Source organism: Fopius arisanus, unplaced genomic scaffold (genome assembly GCF_000806365.1).
Source record: "Fopius arisanus strain USDA-PBARC FA_bdor unplaced genomic scaffold, ASM80636v1 scaffold00108, whole genome shotgun sequence".
Taxonomy (NCBI): Eukaryota; Metazoa; Arthropoda; class Insecta; order Hymenoptera; family Braconidae; genus Fopius; species Fopius arisanus.
This window is the reverse complement of record NW_011887847.1, coordinates 298,924-326,771: the sequence shown is the minus strand read 5'-3', so window position 1 is coordinate 326,771 and position 27,848 is coordinate 298,924. Positions and strand designations below refer to the sequence as shown.

The 27,848-nt window shown below is 38.8% G+C and overlaps 3 protein-coding genes across 4 annotated transcripts; 2 read left to right on the top strand and 1 right to left on the bottom strand.

The window, feature by feature from the left end:
- The first annotated feature begins 688 nt into the window (after positions 1 to 688).
- On the top strand, positions 689 to 14,292 carry LOC105271371 (kelch-like protein 17). 2 transcript variants are annotated; one of them, XM_011312892.1, is made up of 10 exons: positions 689 to 713; positions 5,766 to 5,972; positions 9,428 to 9,548; positions 9,641 to 9,806; positions 12,534 to 12,727; positions 12,832 to 13,001; positions 13,105 to 13,287; positions 13,344 to 13,422; positions 13,499 to 13,677; positions 14,011 to 14,292. In XM_011312892.1, the coding sequence occupies exons 2-10, from the start codon at positions 5,776 to 5,778 to the stop codon at positions 14,213 to 14,215; spliced, it is 1,494 nt and encodes a 497-aa protein (XP_011311194.1). In that variant the 5' UTR covers positions 689 to 713; positions 5,766 to 5,775; the 3' UTR covers positions 14,216 to 14,292. The 2 variants fall into 2 exon arrangements, with proteins under 2 accessions (XP_011311194.1, XP_011311193.1); XM_011312891.1 differs by lacking the exon at positions 689 to 713 and adding an exon at positions 4,446 to 5,115.
- SmE (Small ribonucleoprotein particle protein SmE) lies at positions 11,671 to 12,282 on the top strand. Its single transcript, XM_011312889.1, has one exon. It carries the CDS (start codon positions 11,780 to 11,782, stop codon positions 12,062 to 12,064), a length of 285 nt encoding a protein of 94 aa, XP_011311191.1. The 5' UTR covers positions 11,671 to 11,779; the 3' UTR covers positions 12,065 to 12,282.
- Positions 14,293 to 17,768: 3,476 nt separating the features above from the next.
- On the bottom strand, positions 17,769 to 27,799 carry LOC105271369 (knirps-related protein). The gene is made up of 3 exons (XM_011312888.1): positions 27,484 to 27,799; positions 22,889 to 22,966; positions 17,769 to 19,844 (listed from the first exon to the last, which is right to left on the bottom strand). Exons 2-3 carry the CDS (start codon positions 22,964 to 22,966, stop codon positions 18,807 to 18,809), a joined length of 1,116 nt encoding a protein of 371 aa, XP_011311190.1. The 5' UTR covers positions 27,484 to 27,799; the 3' UTR covers positions 17,769 to 18,806.
- Between the last annotated feature and the right edge of the window lie 49 nt (positions 27,800 to 27,848).

Here is a 27,848-nt window from a genome sequence, read left to right as displayed (position 1 = left end):
GGTATTCACTGAAATTCGAAAATTCAAAATTTTCAAAAAAATATCAGGCGATCATAATAATCGAGGAGGTATTCGCTGAAATTTGAAAATTCAAAATTTTCAAAAAAATATCAGAGGAGCATGAAAATCAAGGAGGTATTCACTGAAATTCGAAAATTCAAAATTTTCAAAAAAATATCAGGGGAGCATGAAAATCAAGGAGGTATTCACTGAAATTTGAAAATTCTAAATTTTCATTTCAGTTAATACCTGCTCCATTTTCATGCTCCCCCGATATTTTTTCAAAAATTTCGAATTTTCAAATTTCAGTGAATACCAATTTCGTAAAGCAACAAATAATATTCACCCCGTCTACTGATCCGTCTAACTGCGGGACAGCTACTGAGGCAGTTACAGAGTCGGCTGACGGACAGCCCCCCACCGTTGGGGGCTTGAGTGACCCCATTGGCTTCGCAGTACTGCACCCCAAGAGTGGGAGTGGGCCGTACGCAGTGGTGGGGTGTCTACCCGACAGCCGACTCGGTAACTGCCTCAGTAGCAGTTGCGCTGTTGAAGGAATCAGCGGTGGGGGTGGATATTAATTTCTGCGTTACGAAATTGATATTCCCTGAAATTTCAAAATTCTAAATTTTCAAAAAAATATCAGGGGAGCATGAAAATCAAGGAGGTATTCACTGGAATTTGAAAATTCAAAATTTTCAAAAAAATATCAGGTAAGCATGAAAATCAAGGAGGTATTCACTGAAATTCGAAAATTCAAAATTTTCAAAGAAATATCAGAGGAGCATGAAAGTCAAGGAGGTATTCACTGAAATTCGAAAATTCAAAATTTTCGAAGAAGTATCAGGAGAACATGAAAATCAAAGAGGTATTCACTGAAATTTGAAAATTCAAAATTGTTGAAAAAGTATCAGGGGAACATGAAAATCAAGGAGGTTTTCGCTGAAATTTGAAAATTCAAAATTTTCGAAGAAGTATCAGGAGAACATGAAAATCAAAGAGGTATTCACTGAAATTTAAAAATTCAAAATTTTCGAAAAAATATCAGGGGAGCGTGAAAATCATGGAGGTATCACTGAAATTGAAAAATTCAAAATTTCGAATTTTCCAATTTCAGTGAATACCTCTTTGATTCTCATGTTCCCCTGATACTTTATCGAAAATTTTTGACTGTTCTATGATTGATTGAACATTGCCCAGTGTTGTCAACCCCCTCGGTAACCGCGTCCACGGAAACCGCGAATGATAATTCACGTCGTAATTTCCAGAGGCGGCGACACGAATATTCCTGGCAATTCTCGTTACAATCCTATAGGGTGGTAAAACCGCTAATGCCACTTCCATTATAATGTCACTTTCATTCTGAAATTCAGCAACGACCGCTACATGAGTCTCGAACTATAGCCAGGGGAAAAAGCAAATGCGATGCCATCCCATTTGTTCCCGGACGGTGTACGGTAAAATTGTACAGAGGAGTCGAATTTCCCTCGGTTTCACAACATCAAAATTATCCCGAGAGAAACAAGTCCAAAATAATTTCACTTCACTCTTCCAATTTATTGACAATCATTGGATTAATTATCCGTTTACTTTTATCTATTTCAAATGGCAAATAAAATACAGAAATATCTTTTTACCAATTAGTGCATTATTAATCTTGTTATTGATTAAAGAATGACTGGATAATTTTCAAATTCAGGGATGAGCCCCTGGAATTTTTTTTTTCCTCTGCACAGAAATAATTCACTGGAAATTATAAAAAAAAAATAATAGAAATGGCGTTTCGGGATAAAATCAGCGAGTGAAGTAAAATTTGTCGTGTCTAAGTGATTTCGACATTTCCGGTTGGAAAAATCGAAATTAGAATCGGCGTGATAATGGAACTGACACTAGTGATTACTGCCAGTATAAAATACAAAACCCCCGAAAATGATTTTCCAGCCCAGGATGGGCCCGTCATCACCCCATCGCACTTCACCACGAGTCCATAACTCTTCTGTATGAAAAGTCATACACCAGCACCCACGTCGGTCATATTTCACTCTGGCATTTCCGCTCCTACAAATCGACTGTTACTCCCCGCACAATGAAACTAATATCGCGAATACAAGAGAGGAAAATCTCACCTTGAAATATTTGCGTTTGAGCTACCGCTGTGAAAATAAAAAAAACGACGAAAAAGAAAAAAAAACAATGGGTGAAAAAAAAATAGTGAGCGAGGGGAAACGTGAAACCTTTGGTGTGCGCCTTATTTTTCGTCTACAAAAGGTGCCCGGGCCTGAAATTTCGCGGGAAATAGAATTACTGAAAGAGGGGATTACGTTGGGTTAGAGGCAGTGACGGAAAAGTTGAACAATAAGAAGGAAAAAAAAAATTTGGCGGGTGAATAGGAAGCGGAATAAGCGGTGGAAAGGTCACAGAACTCTGACGTTCAATTTTTTTTTCCGACTCCATGCTCCTCTACCCCATTCAAGCCAAAAAAATGCCTCTAATTGTTGAAAATTTTTTTAATAATCTTCAGCGAATTCCAGCAGTCAATTCCCAACGAGCGAATCAGTCCGTAAAATCGTACTTTCCACAAATCCGCTGAAAAAATGATGATGATCCTGGACAATTAACTTACCAGCAATTAATGGTTGGTTTCACTTCTTGTTATGATCGTCATACGCCCCCCCAGAATCTCGCAGCATGATAATTGCGATCCAATTGAAACTTCTGCACTGAAGAAGGCTTTTAGCACTTTATTATTTATTCTAATTATTCATTACGCAGGGAGGGTACAAGTTTTCCGCAGTTGTAACGAGATGGACTGTTCAGAAAGTGGTGACGAATGAGGAATAGAGGAAATGGATGAAAAAAGATGGAAAAAGTGGAGTGAGAAGGCGTCAATGAAGTCCTGCTACAATGCCCAGGGGCTGTTATTTCCTGTAAATGCCACCGAATGCACGCTGAAAGATGACGCATTTCGTTGGTAATTCTTACTTCTTCGTACAACTGCTGCATTCACTTATTATGAATGATAATGAGACAAAGTTCTCCTTTCACATGAATAAGATTGTCGATGTGTGAGTTCTACAGAAAATACACCTTTTGTCGCCGTTTTCACACGTGTGTGACAACTTCCCATTTGTTGATTTGTTGCTAATTGTTAGGGATTTGAAGCGAGGGTCATTATCCGCTATTGTAATCAATATAAAATTTAATCTATAGAAATGTACAGGCGTGTCGTTGAATATTTTCATAAGACGAAAATTCTACCGATTTAAAAATTTTTTCCGAAAAAATTTCCGCGTACTCCGCTGACCGCAAAATTGCACTTTACGCACTCCACTTTCCTTCGCATGTCGCATAATGTTTTCCGCATCTATTAATTCACCCATTACCAATCCAAAATGAGACATTGAAATCACATTTCCGTGCGTACAATTCCCACTCCATAAATTGCGTAAACCCCGAATATGTAGATGTAATTCACGAAAAACATGACAACCTCTCCCCTGAGTTCCGAAAATATTTGCATGCTCCGTTAATTTAAAATGATTCACGCAATCAGCGGTGCTCGAGGCTTGATTACGGATTCAATTGTCGGATGGAAAATGATGAACCCCGTTGATGAATAACGAGTGGGAAACAATTGATACAGATGGATTCGTTGCCATACCACTTTATCATCACCGAAACTTGAAAATTCATGTTTATTATTCGCTCAATCGCGCATTCGGCAATAACTACGTCTGTAATTTTATACCGACCTCAATGGCCCACGTCACGTGCAGTTGAATATTACTTGTTTAAAACTTCATTCCCATGACGTACAATATGGTCTCGTTGACGTTAAATGCTACAATTTCGTTAGTCACTCAACCGGAAATCTGTCTAAAATGGAATGGGGGGTGAGATCATACTTCGGAGCCATTAGGGTACGTCTTGACGGTGCAATTACTGTCGCCATGCATTTTAACACAATTTTATCTCATTGCAACTCTCAATCTTCATGAAATCCAATTGATTGCGTTCTACGGTTCGTTAAATCCTAAATGAATATCGATTATCGCCAAATTGGAAATCATTTGAGATTATTCCGTACCAACTAGGAGACAGATCGATTTATCGATCACCTCTGTCTTACCATCTGATGGTAATTACAATTCAAGGGTTGGAAAAAAATTAAGACATTCCAAAAAAGTGACGACTTGAGAATTAAAATCAATTCGGAGAATCTTCTCCGTTGTAAAATATTGAACTGAAAAAATAAGTGGATTTCTTGGTTTGAGGTTATGATGGGTGCGATCTACCGATTGATGGTCACATCGATCTCTTATTTCGATTCGTCTTACTATCGGTCGGTGATAATAAAATTGTCAAGGATGTGAAGGCAATTAAAATACGGCGTAGGTGGGAGGGGGGCGAGGGAAGATTACGAATTCCGTTGAGGATCGAACCGGATTCCTCAGTAATTTCTTCTCGGTCGGGAGGAAAAAAAAAATGATATCAGGGGCCTATCTTTGGAAGAATTTTTGGATTATTGAGATTTTTGGAATCAATAACCGTGGCAGTTCTGTTTTTATATGATATACTGCTTCTTCGGGGTCGATATACTCACGGTTTAGTTGTGGGACGCGTCTTTCTTACAACTCGGCGATATATCTGAGCGAAATATATACGTGCGGGGTGGAGAATGTGGCAACAGTGTATTTGTGAAACCGATCTCTCAGGAGTTTGTGCTCCGTAGGGACGAGTCGAGAGAACGTACCTGTGTGGTATTATCCTATTTCGGTTGGGGTAAATGGGAATTGCTGCAATTGTGAGATGTGATTCTGGTGGATAACCAGGAGTTACTTGTCGAGGTGTTGATTTTCGATTGAGTGCAAAATTTATTCAATTGGTGAACGCAATTTATTGTTCTCTCACTTTTTTATTCATATTTTTGAATTCAACGCGTGCGCATTGAGTGGGAGGTGAAGGATTGTGTATCGCATATTTTTTGGAAATTGGATATTTTATTTTGAATTATTTTGGGGAGGGGCGAACGAATTTTGGTCGAACCCGTGATAATGAGTTGAGGCGGTCGGCCTTCACCGAGAATCACAACAAAGTACACGTGAGGATTCCCAGGTATTATTACACGTGAATATTTTGCCATAGAATAATTCCCGAATTTCACCGACGCGATAAATTTCGAGTTAAAAGAATGAAGAATAAAAAATCTAGAACTGACGGTTGAAAATTAATTTCATATGATTTCGAAAATCGTGAATTAATTATCGACGAATGAGTTCCAATAAATTTGATTTAACTGGTGAATTCACTGGAATATTAATTCAAAAATTGGCAACCTTTTGGTTTTAATCGGTTTAATCGGCATCGGAGCCTTTTTCATTTAATCTTGTGTTTCATTGTGGGAGAGTCACCACATTGCGGATATGTTACCGCGGATGACGCGGATTGTGTACAAGGTATTTCAGAGCCATTAGGCACTGTCATCGGTCACGGATTCTCACCGATCCTCTGGTGTTACTCGATCCCATTCCCTCACCGATCAATTCCGGATTAACGGGCATTAACGGATCACATTGTATTCTCCGTTGTACCCATTTCACTGGGTTAACCCTTTCCATCATCAATTCGGGGTGAATAAAACGGGGAGTCAACATCTCCCCGGAAGTCTTCCTGAATTTCTGAAAATTCATTCATCATTCAGGAATTTAATTCATGCAATTTGATGGACAATATCATATTGTTATTTGTCTTTATTTATTTATTAGGTTGAATAAAATGGGGACTAGAGCGTTGGGAGTGGGGGCGAGCACGAGTTCAACGGGTGTTCTAGGAGAGGCTGGACTTGCTGGTGTTCCACGCCTCCTCGAGGACCTGGCTAGACTCTCAGAGGACAAGGACTCAGCAGACATTGTTTTTCTCCTTGGAAGGGATGAGACACCCGTCTATGGCCATCGTATAATCCTCCAAGCCAGGTCAGTCCAGTTTTACTCCCACGGGGATTGTCCCGGCGTTCTTTTGCTCCGGGGTCGGCACTCCGGAAACTTTACCCTGGAAAATCGAAAACTTAGAAACTTTTCAGATAAGCATGATTCTTCCCAGGGATTGAATATACTTTCGACCGTGATTCTTCATTATTGGGGATGACGATGTCAAGGGAAAAACATTTTTCACGCGTTCGGGATATTCTCGAGATTTATTATCACCTGTGGAATTCTTGTGGATAAAATAAAATCAGGGGAAAAAAAATTATCACGATGAAATGTCTCAAAATTCCACTCTTTCCTTTCTTAATTTCACTCCCATTGTTTCGTCCATTAAAACTCCTCACGAGAAATTAAATTTTGGGAATGAAAATTATGAAGAAATATCGGGAGAGGGGAATTATAAAAAATGAATGAAATTCATTTTTCATAACTCATTAAGAACACAAAGAACAAACTCCAGAATAAAATCTCCGAAAATTTTAAAAATATCTCTGACAATGGGGTTGAGCCATCATCGACACGAAACCTTTGTCATAATCATTGCACCAGGTGACATCCTCGTTCATTGTTCTCGCCTGTTGAATGGATTTACCTCGGAACATACGCGTCAGCCATCATTTATCGAAAAGCTCTTGCTCAGTATCAAGTGGTCGTCGAAGAGGACTTCCACCAGGGGACAAAAGAAACTCTCATCGACAGATCGCACTGGCATTTCCCTTTCCCCTGGTACGAGTGGCATCTGAAGAATCAAAGATTCCGAGTGACGAAAATGTACGTGCGATTGACTCCAGCAATTAAGTTAAGACCCTTCTTACACCAAAATCTCATCCGAAACCTTTCGACGTTATCCAGAGGATGGGGCCAGACTCCAATTCAATGGTGAAAAGTTCCTCGGCTAATTACAATTCTTCGAATCAATTAGGATCTCATAATAGGGGCTCAATTAATATTCATCTGTGGAATTCGGGGAATGGAGTCCTTATGATTGTTGGCATTGCCTTCAGGGCATTGAGGGGAATCGACCTGCCATGGGAGGGGGTAATTCCGATTGTCTCCACTTTTTTGGGTTTATTCCACAAAAAAAAAAATTTGACATAAAACCAAACCGCGAAAATTCAAAAATTTACAGTGGAAAATATTTCTTGTTGAAAGTTTCAAATAGAAAATGATCATTGACGCATCGAACAATTGGCGGAGTTCAAACGCCGAGTAATAGGGAGAAGAGAATAGGGGCTGATGAGGGTTGAGGTTTTTTTTATGGAGGCAAAAGAGGTGAGGGTTCAATGTCGCCTCTGGGTTTGGTTAACGACCAAAGCACGATTATACACACGTCCAATGTGTGCATTCGTCAAGTACGAACCGATTCCGAACAAAAGTACGCGAAAAAGTCTTTGGGTACACCGAAACCTCCCGAGGGCTCTTCCACTCGGCTTTTTTTTTATCATTTTCTTTCTCCTCCGCAATTGTTCTGGTTTCTCTTTCCGTGGGGGTGGCTCCACCCGATACCGATTGTTGATGTAATAGCTTTAGGGGGAGATTGGTCATTTTATTTCCAACACAGAATATTTGGAAAACAGATAAACGACGCGAGGAATTATTCATAAAAATTTCCCAAACATTTCTCACTCATCCATTTCCCAATTTTTTTTTCCACTAAATTCCATCGAGACTAGCGGAAAAAATTCTCTCCGCAATAAAAAAATAATTCATTCATCTATTCATTCATTTTTCCACATTGCTCTATTTTATATCATTTTATTTACAACAATTTATATTTTTTTTGTGAATGAAGAGAAAAAAAAATGGTAAATGGTAACTTTCCATTTGGACATGACGCGTTAATTTTTTTTCTGAAATGACTTGAAGATACAATTTTAGTTGTAAATATTTATTTTTTTCATTCAGGAAGAACTTTGATATTTTCTGTTGGTGTACTGAGATTAGAGCAAGGGTACAGCCCTCCACGTATGCGCCACTATTTTTCTTTTCATTCTCATCCCATTTTTTTTTTTTTTCGAACACCGACGTCTACTCGGAAATAATTCCACCCTTCCCCCAGAGTGAGGTGGCACGACTTCCTGGTGTGGTTTTTCTCCTTGCGTCATTAAAATTGACCCACAATCGTTATCGAAGTTGATTCTGACAAACCAGAGCGAGTGAAAGAGGTGAGAAAATGAAGGGGGAGGTGTTTTTTGTGCTTACACTTCCCTATTCTCTCCCGGAGTCAAATGGTTCGCTCATTTCCCGCGGTATTTTGTAGATTTTACGGTAAACTTGAGGCGGAATAATTGCATTTATTTTTTGTTCGTTTTCCTGAGTTTCACGGTGGAAACCATTCTCTGGATTTTGGTGGAACGATTTTTACAGTTGGACACTGAATTTTTTTTACATCCGTACCTTTTCACCACTTAAATCAGCGCTTGGTACTAAACGATTGATTTTACCGGAAAATAGCAAAAGATTGTTTTTACCGAAAATTTAATCAGCTACAATAAAGTCCTTCAGAGTTTTTTGTTTTAACCCGTAGTTTCCAGGGTAATGGTAGATTTCGAAAAATTGAAAAATTGCCTAGACCCTTTACCACTGCTTAAAAAATGCGTTATATTAAATTGAAAAAAAAATTGTTATTCATGAATTAATCCATCATCACATCGTTTGAAAAGGGCGAATGATTTCCTCAAAGCCTAAAAAGCATCAAACGTAAAAAACTCGGAAAAAAATGGCGTCTTTAATTCAAATATTTCGCGGTGGCATTGGCAATTCAAGAAGTTGGAATTCCGTTGGACTTTTGAAAAGCATCAAAGAGTTGAAAAATACCAGTGAGAAGTTTCCCCTCACTCGTGTGACTGATGTGAAACCATGTTGATTTTTCTTTTTCAAACATTTTGAGTGTTCTGACTGTGTTTTTAGGCTCGTGCACTGAGTCTGCGATGAAAAAAAAAAACACCTCGAGAGGTCGTGCTATCGCATTTTCCAACTTCTTTTTCCTCACGCAACCATCAAACGTATGAACTATTCGCCGCTTTTCCCGGAGCCTTTGACACATTTCTTTTGATTCAATGCGTCCCTTTACATATTGCTTGTGAGCAAGTCTCCGGCGTTCAATAGATCCCTTTTCTCTGCCCATCTCTGTGGAAATCCTGCGACTTTAAACCTCATCTTGCCCTTTCATTCCTCATCCCCGGGGACAAGGATGAATGGCAAAAAATCTCATTGATTCCCTCGTTTTGCCCGCAATGTATACGCAGTACAAAGCATTTTCTCGTGCATTTTCGTTTGCGAAATTACGACAATTTTTCAGTCATTTGTAATTTTTTTGAAAGCCATCATCCTCAAAAAAATTCAAAAACAAAAAAAAATCAGTTATCGATCTATTTCACCTAGGATAAAAAAAAATAAATGTCATTATTTCCCGGAATTTTCACATGAAAATTGATTTCCAGATGTAAAAATTTTACGGCCCCGAAGCGGATCGGAGGATCGGGGAATCCCACCCCCGTCCGAATGCCACACGCACATCCCGAAACATTCAGGCAATTCATGCACTACGTCTACACTGGCAAGGTGAAATACCCTCTGAAATAACTGATATTGGCTGGGGGATGACCACGAGATGTTCAGGGAATTCAAACCACAATTTTTTTATTCCTCTTTAGATTATGCTCCAGGACAGCGGTATCTTCGAGATGCTGGCACTTGCACAGGAATTGGGTGTCGAGGAGCTTTGGCGTAGCTGCGAGGAACATGTTTCTGCAACACTGAGTCCTGGTAATGCATGTGCACTTCTGACAGCCGCCCTCGATGCCCAGGAGAGAGTCCTCGGTGAGAAATCAAACGAATTTTTTACTTTGAAACGAGAATTTCGAGTGACTCAACCACTCGAATCCTCTGGAGCTCTGAATTATTTATTTAGCTCCAATAAATCGTTCACTCTAATTAAATAAACACATCTGATCCCAGGACGTCACATCGATTCCATTAATTAATCCAGATTCAGTAATGAGTATAACACGTCGATCTTGCAAATCGAAAAGTTCCGGGGGAATATCTCCGGATCGAAGAGAGATACGAAAAATTCAGTGTAGACCTATTTTATAGTTCTCGATTCACTCCACAAAAAAGATTCTATTAAAAAAAGCGATATTTACCTTACATTGAGAGATATAATGGCTCGAACTGGATTGAATTCCCAAAAAAATTGAGAAATTAAACCTGTACTGAAGAAAAATATTTCAATTACGATAAAAAATCATTCTGGATTGAAGACTTGAGACTTGAGAAGCAAAATATTTATAGAATCAGCTGTTGCATGAAGTTCTCATTGAACGTGACAGAGTCCCAGAATAATTTCATCCTGCTCTCATTTTCACCGGCTACTCCCCGACATTTCCCCAATTTGGGGTTGAAATTAATCCTGCCTTATACCAGAAAAGGTACAGACTCGTTCCTGAATTATTTATCGTACCCCGATGTTCAATATTGCCTCGAGACGAGAGAAAAAGCGTATCCTCAAAGCCTTTCAGCTCACTGGCAGGTATATTGGATGTTTTAAATCACGGCTAACCCAGAATTATCGATTACCCAGGCGAATAAAAAAATAGCCCATCTGTTCGTGAGGGGGAGGGAAATAAAAAATATAGATGAAATTAGTTCGATGGCAAATATCATTAGTTTCAAGCGTTAAAAATTCATCCAAGGGGTAACGAGATGGAGTGCTGACGTGGACGCGTCTGGATTTGATTTGTCTTTTTCACCGGAAGCTCCGACAACTAGTACGTACCGTAAAAACATGACATTTCTGGGGTCATCAATCTTCATTATTTTCATTCGTATTTAATACCAGAGACCTGACCGGAATTTCAATCATCTGTCTCACTCACTCCGGGCATTTCAGAGACTCTGAGAATTTCCGCATATTTTTCGCGCTATTTCCCGCGCCCAGTGGAATTTTCATTTCATTTTCAAATATCACTTCTCTCACGAATTCTCGCGGATTAATCATTACGGTAATTAGTCCGTCGTGGATAGACTGAATTTATTGGTAATTGGAGTGTTTATTTATTGGTTGGATAATAATTTTTATTATCTTTGTGTTATTTTTTATGAGAGCTCATTCTATTTTTTTTTTTATGGAAGTTTTTGAGGTCGTGCGGATTTTTTTCGCTATCCGATTTTTTTTATTTCGCGTGGATATGACTTGTGAAGTGAAAATTATCTTTATTATGTGTTTTGTGGAATTTTTTAAGTGATTCGTGGGTTGAATGGCCTTTTATGTCGCATTTCTCGCGGGTTTATGCCGATTATGCCCGAGGGAATTTATGGGATCGACATAATATTTGGAATGCACGCGATCGTAATATATAATTGGGTAATTCTTCTGCCATCTATTGCTGGTGGCTTTCATTTTTGCCTGAGAACATGGAGTTTCTTCCTTGTCGGCCGCTGGAAGATGAATCTACCCCGAAAATCTAGGGATTTTTATATTTCTAGATCGACGATTCATAAAATTTCGTAAAAAAATCAAATTTTCACATTAAAAAAATTAAAACTACATCAATTAATTGCCAGTAATATTGCATAATCAAATTTAAATATATTTGATTTAATTTGAAGAACTGACTAGTGGATCCTAGGGAATTCCTCTCTTCCAAAAATTTTCGTGAACCCTGAGAAGCCGCCGCCATTTCTCACTTCACCTTTCAATTCAATTACTCCGAAAGTAAAAATCCATCAAAACACGCGTCGTGCAAACGCACCAGGTGATCTAACCTCGAACATCTGAAAAATCCGTGAAGATGTCGTACAAAGGGCCTCAGAAGGTGCAGAAGGTGATGGTCCAGCCCATCAACCTCATCTTCAGGTATCTGCAGAATCGTTCGAGGGTGCAGGTTTGGTTGTTCGAAAATATTAACCTGAGGATCGAGGGACACATCGTTGGCTTCGACGAGTACATGAATCTCGTCCTGGATGACGCCGAGGAATTTCACGTTAAGACGAAGGCCAGGAAACAGCTGGGGCGAATTATGCTGAAGGGAGACAACATCACGCTCATCCAGAATACAAATCCTGGTGCCAATTAACCTTCATAACCTCTGAGACTCCAGTCGAGTCTCCAAATCAAATTTACGGACTTTCGGGGACTTATTGCGGTCTGAGGACTGTTCTGTGCAGTGTTTTTTCCACTGAAAGAAAGACTTTCTGATGGACTTGATTGTTCCTCCACCTGAGAGATTGAGTTGTACAACATTTTCTATTGTAAACAAAGTGAAAACGAGTAAATAATTTTTGAAAAATACAATTGGAGTTGAGTGTTGATTTTTTTCCTTTGAAATTCGGAGGCTTCTTGAATTTTTTAGGGATACTGGGGAATCGGGGGGAGGTGCGAGAAACTTTACTGGAACTTTTTTGTGGCGTTTTTTATGGGCTACAAAATTTTTCTCTTGTGTTTTTTTGTAGGTTTATTATTTTCGGGAATATTTACCCCTTGCTTAATGGAGCTGACCGGATATTATGTCCCCCATTGAAAAGATTTGTTTAAAAAATATTCAGGTGGCAAGGGTGCCTGTTCCTCATTCATCGAGCGATGCTACACCTTCATCGGAGAGAATGCTCTGGACACCGTGAAGACAACAGCCTTCTGCAATCTTCCGAAAGATGCACTTGTTAAATTGATCTCATCGGATTATCTGGGGCTGGAAGAGGAAGACGTCTGGAGGGCTGTTCTGAACTGGGCTAAATACCAGGTGAAAATTTCACCGCCAATTGGTGAAAGTAGCTCCTGAAATTTCCCTTCTTCCCACAGAAATGACAATTCGTTTAAGTGAATGAGAATTTACTGTCTTCTCAGGCAGGTGTAACCCAGCCAACTCAACACTGGACTGAGGAAGAACGAGCTAGAGTCTGTCAACACCTTGCTGGAGTGATAAATCACGTGAGACTTCTCCTCATCGACAGTCATGTATTTGCTGAAGAGGTCGAACCCACTGGAGCTGTTCCCATTGAGCTATCCCTCGAGAGGTAATATTTTTACGAATATTACAATAATTAATAATTTAATTACAATAATAATAATCAGTGCTCTAATTAATTCATTGTTCAATTCCTTTTATGTTTTTTCTAGATACAGATTTGCAGCAGTTCCCAATAAATACGCGGAGAATTGTACAGACAAACGTCTTCAGCCTCGAGTCGGTCCCCTGATGTTCCCAAACTCCCAAATCCTCTCACAAGATAAAATGGGGTATCAGAGACTCTTAAACCAGTGGTACGGCATATCGAAGCAAAATTGGAGACTGATTTACAGGTAATGAATATCAAAATGTGAAGAAAAAAAACTTCATGATGAATTTTATTATTCAGAGCATCGAATCACGGATATTCAGCTGCAGCTTTTCATCGTCACTGCGATGGCATCGCCCCTACATTCACGATAGCTTTGGTGATTGTCTGGAGTATTTGGAGATTTGATAAATGTATCAGTTGAAAATCTACAGAATTTATCGGTTATTTTTTAGGGAACACGTGGCGAAATCTGCGGAGGGTTCAGCGATGTCGCCTGGGACAAGACAACCACGAAGGGTCAATACATATCCTCCGAGAAGGCTTTTCTCTTCACACTCACTAATAATCAAGACGTTCCCCCCACGAAATACGACTTGATCAAAAAATCCTTCGCCATCTGCTATCACCCAGAGTATGATTTCCCATTATTATCAACTTTCAATAAAAAATCATGAAGAACCCCTGATTTTTTACATCATTTACAAATTTTCCTTTAATTCTCCACGAAACTTCAATTTTTTTTCTCTTTACAAATTCATATTACTCCAGAATTAATTAATTAATTGATAGATTAATTACCTGAATTAATTTGGTTATTGATATCAAGTATTGTAATGGCTTTGAATTTTTCTGATTCTAAAAAATGATGTGTGGGGGATTCCCAGGAAGAATTTCAGTCTCAGAATTTTTTAATCGATTGTCCATGAATTTTCATTCGCTTTTAACAACGTATTGTTTATTGCAGCATTGGTCCCATATTTGGAGCGGGTGCAGACTTGATGATCGCGAACAACTGCAATAACAATCTGGAGAGCTATAGTAATTTGCCCCACAGTTACGACGGTGAAAACGCTTCCAACACGATTTTAATGGGTGATTATCACTTCAACGTTGTAGACTACGAAGTATTCACACTCAATCATCTTCCCCCAAAATCTGACAGGCACTGATCCCATTTTTTGTCCATTTTCTGAAATAATACTACTCTGAAATTTAATGTCAATTAAAAAATAATTAAAAAATTATAGAGAACGTAATTAACACTTATTTATTTACGAGGTTTATCTTTCCGTTTTATTTTTTTGATTGAAAAATAAATCCAGGAAATGTGTTTAATAAAATAAATTGCATGATTTAAAAAATTCTGATTGGAATAGCTCACAGATTTCTCCGCTCGTTACTAAAGAATTTTGCCTGATGTCTTGAGACCGAGAATTTATCGAGTGGTTTCAGATTATCATTGAGAAATACGAATTATCGAAATATGAATCAGACCAGAATTTTTGGAGGCATGTGAATGACGTTTGAGTCTGTTCACACGAGTTCCGTGGATTTTTATTAATTAATTCCAGGAATACCGTAAGATGATGGAGATTATTGATTGAATAGCGAAATCGTGGAAAGAGACGGATTAAAGTAGCTGTTTTGAATTTGAATTAAAAAATTTTGAATTCAAATTATTTTGAATTTCAAAACCAATTTTTTTTTATTTTTCACAATTCTCAATAATTTTTTAATTTACTGTAAATAAACAGATACTTGAATCCCTATGACTGGAGAAAACTGGAAACTGGAAGTATTGGAGAATTTCCGGAAATATCGAGGAGTGAAAGACATTGAAATAATTCTCCAGTGAATTAATCGACCAAGATATTTTATTGTAATTTTAAGCGAGGTTTCTTAACGGGATTATCCTTGTAAATAACGCATATCGCTCTATCGTATCTCGTGGATTAATAATTTAATGCATTTTTAACATTCGTATGATTTATGGCTTTATATTTGCATACAAATGTACTAACTCTTCAGCTTTTATGATTATTTGATCGAAAAAAATGGTGAGGCCTAGACTGGACACTTTCCCACGGATCTATTCAAAATTTTTGCGTAAATCGAGGTCCACCGAAATTTTGAAAACTCAGAATCCAGAATTTCACTCAAAATTCAATATAAAATTCAATATTCCATATGAATTATTTCTCAAAAATGACTGAAATAAAAAATATAAACTCGGAAATTGCGAAAAAAGTTTCAAAAATTCCCGGGAGTAATTTCTTTCAATGAGTTAATGGAAACTCGGATTTTATGCGCAGAAGAATTGGAATTCCCCTGATTCACCCGAACAAAACCAAAATAGTGATACACTGTAATGCCCGAAAGGCATAAAACGATAAATTTATTCCACAGCAACTTGTTGCCTCGTAATATAGAAGATTGAGAGATATTTGTCTCTTGTATATGTTCAGGGCTGACCACAAAGAGACGAAAAATTAAACTCACCCGCCCCGAATAAATATCTAGTGGAGCCAGAATGATGATAAAATAAGTGAAAACCCATAAAAACGCTCCCCAAAAAGGGCCAGGAGTTAAAAAATATTTTTTAACTCCTTTGTACATGCCAGGGGCCAGCCAAGTTTGACGGTGCAATTTTCTGGGTCCGGATAGGGCCCCCCCGGGCGGACCTGCGACGCCTTTAGAGCCTATAAATCGGTTTAATTGATAAGTAATAGTCCTGGACCCAGAGTCAAAATCCATTCGGGGGTTGTGGAGAATGCGGCCCACTTGTAACCGGGCCCACATAAATTATCAGTCGTAGCCCACAACCTGCAAAGCTACCAACACCAAAATTCCCATTCTAGGGTGTGTCTGTAGTGCTCACCCCATTTTCTCCACAGATAAGAGAAAATTTCCTCCAAAATTTTTCAATTTCAGTTTTTCGCTTTCAAATGAAAGCCTCCATTTCTTTTTCGAGTCGGAAAATATTTCATTTCCTAAACCGCCAGATAAAAAATTGATAACTCCAAAAAATAATAATTAATTCGTTGTTTATTCATTTTTTTTACTGGTAGACGAAATTAATGAAGGCTGTCTTTATAATAATTTTAAAGTTTGAGTAATAAAATTAAAAGAGAATAATATATTCCAAAAATATCAATCAATTTCTCATGGAATAAAAATCTGGAATAAAACTCAACGATCCCTGGAGCCTTGATCTCTCCCTCTCTCACGTTAAATGTAACAAATAAAAAAAAATAATGACAAAAAATGGGGGGAGGGAATGCACGCGATGTATAAACACGTATACCGTAATATACAAGTTCGAAAAACACGGCAACACCAATCACCCGGTCATTATTCGGTAGTGAGTAATATTCGTCGCGTGGGAGTAGTTGGAGTGGAAAAAAATCGCCTCAAAGAGTGAGTAAAATACCCGAAAAAAAAAAAGAATTGAAAAAAAGGCACCACGCCATGGGGGGAGAAAATAAGGCGGGAAAATACGAGTGATGTATTCGTGAGGGTTTAATAATGCGAGGTGAACCGTAACTCAGACCCCAACGGTAACCCCGCGTGAACTGTGGTCACATAAACCACGGATTTATATTCGAGAAACACATAACAGAGCTATGAGTCTCGCGGGTGGGGAAAAACATTTTGTTGAAAAAAAAAAGGCCCCGGGAAAATACGGAAGATAATAGCTTCTCATTCCACTCGATGAAAAAATTAATAGCTGCTCGAAAAAATACTTGATTGCTACAAAGAACACGTTCTGAACTTCTGCACTAGACTCCATCCATCATCATCGCTTTTTTCTGCTGGACGAATCATTTCACCCATTTTTTAACGAACGTTACAATTTTGCTTACGATAAAACGAAATTTCCACACTTTCTATTTCTATTTTTATTGAAATATCCGAATTTTTTCCAAATTTCAGATTTCGAAAAATTTATTCACAATTTATAATATAATTTTTTTATTAGAAAATTGATTACCCATAAATACGATTATTGAATTATTTTTCTCATCATCTCAGAATCACTCAAAAAATCCTCTCACCTTAAAAAAAAAATCGATGATGAAAATGAAAAAAAAAAAAAAACCAAACCACTGGCAGTGGACCTGAGAGGAAAAATGCCGACGATAAAAAAGTCTCGGGATAAAATTTTTCATCCTGAATAAAGTAATCGGCGATAGGAATGCAGTACAGATAGATGTCAGACGAACTGGAAAGCGCGAAAGCACTTGTGACCAACTCTAATTGATATTTGAGCCGTAATCATTTATTCTACCTCTCGTAGCGCGGATATTGCCTGGGTTATATAGATGTATCCGTGAATTATACGCATACGTATGTTTTGTACGTGAGATTGGGTGTACAAGACAAGTTGGTGGTGGGAGAGGTAAAGAGGTAAGGATGGAATTTATACTGCGTGTACGTTGAATATTCATGGCTCTTGGGTGCATTATGAGTTAGTACCCCGGCCATCTTTACCCCGTGCTTCATTATATTGCCTATTTATGCTCGTAACCTTTTACTTGTTAGGTTCACACGCAAACCTCGTATTTCCGTGCCAAGATGGAACAGTCAAACGTCGAGTTCTATTCTTATTCACCCGAGATAACATCTCAACAACTGATAAAAATAATCAACATATTCTAATGAGAAGATACTCATCCACCATCACCGACAGGTCCAATAAAATCATCCACCAGCGACACTAAACAGGTTTCACTATTTTTCATATATTTATCATCATACAAAATAATAAAACATCTTAAATACAAAGTGCGATTGAATTACGCGTCTTTGGACGCTCCATAATTATACTTTGATTAATGATTACAACTAAACAGATGCGATATAATCGATCCAACTAATATATACACCTGAATAAACAAAAGAAAAAACTAACTGGCCTTGGTCCCAACGAATTTACTCCTTATTTACACAATTTTTCATCCGTCAAACCTAATCTAACCCTAACCTTTACAAATTTTCGGGGAATCCCCGGATTAATTGCACACTATAACCTCAATATTCTGGCCAGCCCTTCGCTATCGCCCTGGTCATCCTGCGATGGAGCTATTTCGCATGTTCCAAGGCAATTCCGCCCAGGGTATGAGTTAAAAAACCAAGACTGGTGAGGGAATGAGAAAAAAAAAACGAGAAATAAAGAAGCAAAAATGCTAAACAAGTACAAGCCGCTAAAAGCCAACCTGTGTAAAGGCAAGATGAGCTCGTGTCCACGGATAACGCAGTGGCAAAGGTATTGTCCAGCTCATAACCCCCTCCTACCAGCAGGAAGACAAGTGTTTCAACGTTAACTCCTCGACGAGCCCCATTGAATCATCACCTGGAACCATCACCTGCCATCGCTTTGATCCCCAGAGGACACTGGACAATCAGAATCAATCTGAATGGTGTAATTCTACCAGACGATGGGGAGAATAAGGGGACAAAATCAACGAGACAGAGATGGTCCCGATGAAGGTGTACCGTTTAAAAACATCGACAGGGAATCGAAGCCCTCCCCAAGTTGCAAGATAAAACGTGGATGCATTCATGGGACACGTGTACCTCAGCTTCTTGTAACACGTACTCAACACGTGCCAACGTACAACCATCAACATTAACCACCGTGTTTATCCTCATTGAGATCTCTCGGCGATGGCTAATTAACCAGCCAAAGACATTGATTTCATTGAAATTAGCATGCATCGCATTATGCAGGTGTGATGATCATGTCCTTCTGGCGTGTTATTACGATCTCGTTGTCAGATCAATCGGTCGCCTCTTGAGGGGCGGACTCTCACGATCGCTGTCCTCCATATCGATGTCCTCGTCAGAATCATCACTGGGACTTATGAGATTAGCCTTCATGGATAGATCGATGGGATTGTCCTGAGGGAGGGTGTCCCTGTCTGGACTTGTCCGCGGTGATTGCTCAGCTGATCTCGATTTTTGAGAGATCGGCGAATGACTTGACGCTGTCCTCTGGCTCTTCAGCACAGCATCCAAGTAGAACCTCTTGTTGCAGGTGTCTGGAACACTCGAGTCGTCATTACTTTTAGATTTATTATTGTCAACGGTGTATCGATTGTTGTTGTTGTTGGTGCAGTCGTCGTTGGAACCGATGGTGGTGGTGTTGCTGCTGCCAAGTGGTGATCTGACAGAGTGACTTGGAACGAGGCCGTGATGCGCTGGATAAAGATGATAGGGTGAGAACATGGCGAGACTCGGGGGTGGCAGGAAGGTCGGAGGTATCAAGGACATTCCACCCAGATGAAAGCCCAGAGGAAGGCTCATCATCTCCTTCCCAAGCGCTGACAAATCCGATGGTGGCAGGTGTGGATGCAGTGGCCTGAAGCCAGGGTGCAGGCCGTAGGCTGCTCTCCTCTCGGAGACCTCAACAGAGCTGTCACTGTTGTGAGACTCCGGTGAGCTGATCGACGGTGATGTCGAGTTCTTGTAATCATCCAGTCCCAGCATCACAGAGTCCTCTTTGCTTCTGGATGTCGTGTGTATACCAATCGGCGAACTCATAGCACTCGCCTGATGCCTTTGCGCTGTCATTTGATTCTGCTGCTGCTGTTGCTGCTCCTGCAGCAGACAATGGATCTTGAACCAATTCGATCTTCTCCCGTATCTCGATCCCGACTTCGACATCCCGACTAGCAGGCATTTTCGTAATCTGCACGCCTTGCAAGCTGTCCGATTCTTCTTGTTTATCACGCACTCGCCGCCATTTTTGCACTCCGAAATGCTGCTCAAGTTGTTGTAGGATCTCCCGAAGAATGACTGCAAGAACAAGAAGAGTAATTGTACGGTTAGGTGACATTGTTTTTGGTTTTTTTTTTTCGGATGTTATTGTATTAGAGACGCGAAATTTTCGTGCCCCAGAGGCCCAGAAACCATCCAATTACGACGAGTTGTAGTATCGCGTAACCTCGGGCCCCTTTGCGCTAGAGATTTCTTGCAATCGCGCTCTCATTGTCTCATTCATCGGTGCTGACATGCTAGTGAAACAAAAAGAATGAAGGGGAATCAACTCAAGGCGCGTGCGCCCGCGCTAGTTGTCCTGCAATACTCGTGTTTCGTGTCTTCGAACCCTAATTGTTGTACATGGTGCAATCGAGAGATTCCGACTCCGTAAGAAGACAAAAACTGTGATAAGTGAGGAGAGAACCAAGTTGGTCGAAATTCTCTATTCTTTCGCTGATACAAATTGCCGTGCGAGTGTGGCACACGCGGTAAACAAAGTAATTGCAGTTTTCGTTTTCTCGGTTAAGAGGGACACGGTCGTCGGCGATGGAACAATGGAAAAATGGGGGGGGGGCGTGGGAGGGGGGAGGCTGTAATGAGGAATAAAGAAACCGGATAGATAAATATCTGAGTGCAACTGAATGTCCTGGGGCAAGAGGTTAGAGAAAAAATGGTGACGATTTGGAGGGCCAGAAATTGGTGAAAAAAATTCTTCAGATTTCCGTCGCTGAAAAAAAAAATTGAAAGACGGTCGCTTTATATGGCTTTTGAAATATTCTTCATGATGGGTTTGGATTCGTTTGCAATTTCGCATCGGACAAATCTCTAATCTTATCTGGCGCTGATGCGAAAAATAACGTAGGTTAGGCAGCCATGACAAGACCTCGTCGTTTTCCTGCGCTTTCCCTTTTTTTTTTCCGGCCACGCGGGCGCGTGTGTGGATTATTATTAATAGTTTCCGGTCGGTTCGCCTTCTGAAAGGAGGCCTCTTCCCGCGCTCAAACAGTCCCCGATGTTCATAGACGCGTACTAGGTTGAAGGTGGTCTCCTCCGAGAGTGAATGTGGAATCGCTGAGGAAAACATTTTTTCACCATCTGGAAAAATCCCGGAAAACCCTCAAAGATGAAAGTCTTTTGAAAATATTCCGCTGCATTGAAAAATTTCAGTCAATTGAGGGATCAATTTATCTCACTTTATTTCCATTTTATTGTTCAGGGAATTAAAAAAATTTAATATTCTTTGACCGACGGGTCGAGATACGCGGTAACGTATCGGCCAAGTGATCATTTCGAAAATGTCGCTATGTGAATAATAAAATCAGAGCTGTTAGTGATGTTATTTGGGTCAGGAAAATGCAGGTGAAAATGGAAAATGGAATTTTGGGGAATTCCTGATGGAAATAATCGTCAGGCACTTGGCGATACGATCTGTCAATTTTCCCGCGTAATGTCTGGCGTCGGTCTAACGGCCACCGCGACGCATGACATGACGCTCTTCGGTTCACAACTGAATCCCCGATGACACAATCGTGAAAAAACAGTGCCACTATTATGTACAACTAACTTGTACCCAACTTAAGTAGCCGTTATGCAATTTCTGGAGGAAAAAATAAATGGCAATGCGCGAGAGAGGCTTTAACCTCGTGCCCGAGTTTTCGGTCGCGTTTCGCTGCCAAATTTAATGAAACCTCCGAGGGAAATCCGTGGAAATTTTCCTTTCGAGTAAAATTTCCATTTTAGGATTATAAAATATTTTAAATCATCATTCTTTTTCAATTTTCTACACAACTCGATAATTTTTTTGAAATGTCTCTGGGTAATGAAATGATTGATGTTTTTTTTTTATGATAGAAATAAAAATATTTCTTCGGGATCAGATCTGCAAGTTCATAGTCCAAAACGCTTGGACTTGGAGGATTGTGAAAAAGAAATCCTCATGAATAATTTGAATGAGCTCTAATCCAATTCAACACCGGAAAAATTAGATTTTTATGGTTATGGCATGGGTGAGGGGCATCTACAGATGAAATCACGATGGTGGGGAAAATAGTTCTTCCGGCGCTTCGCACTTGCCCGCCACAATTGTTTCCGCCCTAGTTAACCATTGCGCAATCCGCGACATTGTTTTCATTTCGTTATTTTCATTTTCAGGCCCATCGTAGCATGTCAAATCTCCCACTTTCATTGCTGATGGCATTTATGGGAATATTTATGAGATTTTCGAGGTTATGTGGAGCACGAGGCCCTTTATCTCGATCATTACTCCAGATTATCTTGATGATTATTTTATTTACATCTAATGTACTCTTGGAAAATTACACGTGACTTCTCTAATGACTAGGCAATTAATATCTGGGATATTCAAGCGATCGAAAATTTTTAAACAAATATTTTCTCTGAATTTTAGAATTTTTTTTTTTATCGCAACTCAGATAATTTTTTACTTGCATTTGCATAATTATACTTTTAATTGAGGAGCATTCGCAATAAATGAGAATAAATAAAAAACAAGTCCTGATAAAAATGTATAATTTATTTCCTTCAAAATAATTATGAATAAAAAAAATGAGTTTAGTCGAATGATTGAGTAAAATTCCCAAAAATTTCGCTTTTTCCGCGGAAAAGAATAAATAAGCAATAACAATTAGCAATGTCCAGTATTATTGTTGCAATTATTCCTCACACACGGTGAATCATTAATCCTCATATTATCGTATGATTTATAAATCCCCGGGTTTTTAATTCCGATAATTAATATTGGAATTTGCGCCAGGGATGGTAAATTTTATCGAGCCCGGAGTTATCGTCTCTCTCTTTTACTCTCTGTCGGTTGGATTTTCTTTCAATTCAAATACTGGGAAGGGGTCATACACGCATGCCTAACCAAACGTTTAACCTCGGGTCGTGAAAGCGATTGCTCTGTGGCTTTTGCGACATCCAGTAAGGAAATACAGCCTTTACGATAAAGCAAGCGGTCATTCTGCTCGATTCTTTCATTTTATTATTTTTACAACTTTTTCGCTCTCCGCCATGCCACACATTTCATTAATAAATAATCTAATCATTTTTTGTTTACTCACCTTGCAACCCTCGCACGTGAATGCACCAAAATGGAAACCAGCTGCTGGCTCACCACAAACTTTGCACTGTTGATTCATCTGCAAAAAATAATTAACAAAATATTCGTATGGAGCGTTAATTATACTATAAATTAATATTGATCAATAAATCACTGCATGGCATTGAGAAAATTCAAATAAAAATTCCGTAACACTTCCATAAAATTTTCTTTAATCACGGAACAGATATGTAATTTTTATTAAATATTTCTCTCCGTGTGGCCAAATAAAGTTCATCCATCCAATGTATAGGAATGCTGTAATAAAGACATTGAATCAGTCGTATGGAAACGCCGGAGACCACTTGATCGAAAACCGCAGTGATTACGATAACTTTTATATCCGCTTTTCTATCTCGAAAGCCCCGGGATTGTTACAAAATCCAGCTGCGGTGATCGATGGAATTGTCACAATGTTTGCGTTTTCCCGAGCAAATTCATCCACTCGCACAAAATTACGAAATTCTCCCGCGTCGACCCAAAAAAATTCACCAAAAAAATTAAAACCACGCGGAGAAATTAATACTTTCGAGAATATTCTCAAAAATATCTCAAACCGTCTCAATTCAGCTGGAGAAAAAAAATATTTATCTCGTTTATATTTTTTATTAATTTGGAATGAATTTTTTTTCTCCAATTATTTTTCAATCCTATTTTTATTTTTTCCTCAAATAAATTAAATATTTAATTACCGATTTTTTTTTTTTGTTAATGCAATCGGTGGAAATAATTGGAGGCGATGAAACTAACGAGCGGAAAAGTGAGAAAAAAAATCGTTTTGACCGGTGGAAAATTCCACGGTGATAAAAAAAATATCTGTCACCGAATGAGAATAAGTCGTCAATTACTGAGTGTCGGGTGTAGGTCAGGAAACAGTCATTCGAGTCTCTGTACCACAACATTTGCCTGATCAAACATTCCCGATGTCTCTTCCATTAGCTGGGAATTTACTTTCCCATTTAGCGATTGGCTGTCACGTATGAAAGTTCATATGTGGGTCATATTGTTCCACCCATGTGGTAAATACCTCCATGGGTTCATCCAGTCCAAAGATGAGCCGAGAAAATTTTCCAGGAAAAAAAATATCAAAGTGTCAACTTCCAGAACCATTTTCATCATCTCCAAAAAAAAATCAGTCTTCCAATTTCTATCTCAATAACATAATGATAATAATTACATCATAATAATTATTAAATATTGGAATATTACAATAAGTTATTTTATTATTGAATATAATAATTAGATAATTGTAGGAGTGGGAAGAAATTAGTAATGAAACGTTAGAAAAACGTAATGAAAAAATTTATGCAATTGAATTAAACAAATTGAATAAACAGGAAAAATATCTCGTTATTATTAAAATTCCGGATGAAATTTCCCGGTGCGTCGACTGCAGGTGCAATAACAATCAATTTGAGCTTCGATGTGCAATTGAAAAATTAATGCTCCCTATTAAAACAATTTTTACCCACGTCTAATATTTACATCCGCGTTAAGCAGAGAAAACGTTATTTTACCGATGGAAAAATTCCTCAAAACTTATTTGTATGGATGAAATTTTCTTAGCGACCCACACACGTGCGTCGCGTCTATTATCCTACCCGCACTCTGGAATCGCAGGTGCGTATCCGGTCAATATATTTTTTTTTTTTTGCTGTCAGTGGATTGGCAAATGTCCTGGTGAATCGCAGGTGTTGGGCTTGCACTCTTGGCAATTGTCCCAATGACGATAACTTCGGGGTTGGAGATAAATCGAGGGCTATACCGATTTTTATTTATCTCGGAAAACAATTACGAGTCAATAATAAACAATCATTACTTATTAATATTAATATCATTTGGTCGGAAGATAATTTTATTAGATTTATTTCAAGATTAGGTATTTGATATATTTTTTTAAATTGACTTTTTAATAATTCGTGAAGACCGCATCCTTGCACTTCACTGAGAATTCAAGGATGATGATGAGGGTAAGAGCGATCTGTTTTTTCGCCATTTTATCTGAAACGAAATGGGTTCATACACACGGATCTTTGGAGGAGCAGCTCTTGAATGCCGACGATCGAGATCAAGAATCGCCAAGAGGCAAGAGGTTGCGCGATATAATACTGGAGCCGTGAGAATCATTGCAGCTCCCTGGTAACGAAATATTCAAGTTATTTATTTATTTATTTTTTTTTTCAAGCCTTACCCGGTGCATCCCCCTGCGTTCTGCATGACTTCGGTATCATCCGCAGAATCAACAGATCGATCCGCCATCGGTTATCGATCGCGTCGAGAAAAATCGAGGGTTATGCAAATTCCTCTCGGTAATAATTACCCTTTACCTATTCCACTGAGGAATCGCTGTCTCCGATAAAGGAATAATAATGCTATAAATTATTCCTTCGTTTATTTATGTCCATGTTATTATCAAAACTATTGCGTAATTGGAAGGTGAAATTCGTATTTTCATTAATTATAAAAAATTATTTTTCACCGATTATAGTTCACCGAATCTAAATAATTATTCATTATTATAATTATTTTGATTTTTTTTTTATGAGTAAATTTTGAGTTTGGACCGAATTTGAATTTCTTTTCCGCAGATTAAATCTATTTTTTTTTCGTAAACATTTGAAAACATTCGGAATGCATTGCAATAATCGTAAAAAATATTGTCGGTTTTTAAAAAATGGACTTGGATTTTTTTTTCTCTGCGCCCATTATTACCTCAGGTTGTAAAAGTGAAAATTGTATTGAACCCACGTGCCATTTCTGAACGTAAAAAAAAATCGAGGATATATTGGGGCCCGTTGTTGGGGAGGAGAGAGAGGGGAGGGGGGTATTTCTAGTGGCGCTCACACCCCAAGTAGCCAATGGGGGCGGTTTTACAATGGGACCTGAATTTTTCCTCGGACTTTTTGGAGAGTGGAAAAAATCGCCCATTGTAATTTTTTTACAAACTAACCGTCATTCGTTTTATGGGGCACTGGACTCATTTCGTTTAGGGTTCAGGTGCCCTTTTCTCCTCATTTTTTCACCATTTCCATATTTTTTTTTACCCAAGATGCGGGGCAATTCACCGGGTCCAAGACCCGAGTCAACTCTAAAAAAATCGATCATCGCAATAATCTTCGACATTTTTTTTACAGCTCCAACTTTTTTCTTGTATTTATTATGGATCCCAGGGCTATTAAAATTGTTTCATTTTTACAGTCAGAACACTACGTGTGAAAGCAAAAATAAAATTTTTTTCTGTCACCGATTTATTCGTGGAGTTCCGGATTGTCCACCGATTTTCTTACGAACGAAAATTTATAATTAATCCGTAATTACAGTTTATATGAAAAATGAATTATCATATAATTGAAAATTCAGATGACTTTGTTGTTGGGATTTCAAGATAAAATTTTCTGGAACGAAAGGTGATGTAAAAAATAATCTTTCGATAATCGTATGACCGGTTATTCTCGCATTGTTGATCATGCCATATCGCTTAATTACCCATCAGCGTAACGTCCCCCGGAACAATCGGTCGGATTGTTAATTACATCTATCCAAAGTGGGTTCTTCCCCGGGCGGTCATCGTCACGATCTGGTTACGTTGGTCAGATGGCAGTTTCCGTTCTGACGAAATTTTTCGACGTTTCGTGACGCACTAGTAATCGACCCCCCTTTGTCCCCCCCCAAACAAATACATCGGTACACGCGGGTGTTATTGCGATATTACCGTGTTATGTTGACATTTTGTTTATTGTTCTCATTGTTCATTTCCTACGTCGGTTGCATTTCGTTACGGTATATATTCCATTATACCTTTCACTCGATATTTGATTCTATTTCCAATCCAGAATCGCGTGATCTCGGAGGATTTATTGGAGATGCTCCGGACTGCGTACTCATTCGCGAATTATCAGCCGATTTTTATCTTCTCTCGGGGGTGGAGAATTAATTTGAAATTTTCGGTTGAGGGGTTTATTTAGGGTGTCGCGAATTTTGCAGAAGCTTGTGTCTTGTATTGAGAGATTTTAAGACGTCTTAAATGAAATTTAATAGCCATTTTTACGATAATCCATCAATTATTCACGCAAGAAAATATCAGTCCCTCAAATATCAAAATTTAAGACACTGACGAGGTCTTAAATCATGTCGAGAATTGTGAATATTTCCCGTCATTAAAACGAGCGACAAAATGCAGGGATTAAAACGTCTTATTAATCCCAGATTACGTCATGTGTGCAGCCCTTTCATCAAGAAATCGGAATAAATCCACGAAAAATCCTGACATGTCCGATGAATTCCGCACCGACGGCGCCGAGAATTAGATAATAAACCATAAAACCCCTGAACAATAATAAATCAAATACACACACCGAAGAAAAAAATAATTCCCCCGTTCCACTTGTATTTTCTTCACCTCCGACCGATGGCAGATGCCACTCGCGCCCCATTAAGCCACAAATTACGTGAAATTAATCGATGGCAGCGGTTAAATTAATTATCACGCACGCCCTCTCATCACCCCACCCCCCCTCAAATCACTGAATAAAAACCAAATAATCACATTCAACTGACCTTTTCTTTCAATTTCTCGCAGAGTGCCAGTCAATCCAGAGAGAACCCCGTGAAATAAAAATTACCAAAAAAACTGGAGTCCAGTGGAGAAAAAAATTAAATTCATAGTTCACAAAAAAAAATATGTCACTTCGTTCACTGAATGTCAGAATGTCACGGAATCACAGAATCACCATTCACTCCAGTGATTTAATTGTTGCACCAACTGACCACTAGGGTGTCAAAAAAAAAAAAAAAACATAAACAAAAAAAAACAAAGTGTTGATGCGACGATGACCGACGGGTGAATGACTCCGTAGTGGAGGGTACGACTCGTAGATTTTCAAATCGCCTGGAGTTGTTGTACCCCCCCTCCCCCTCCCCCT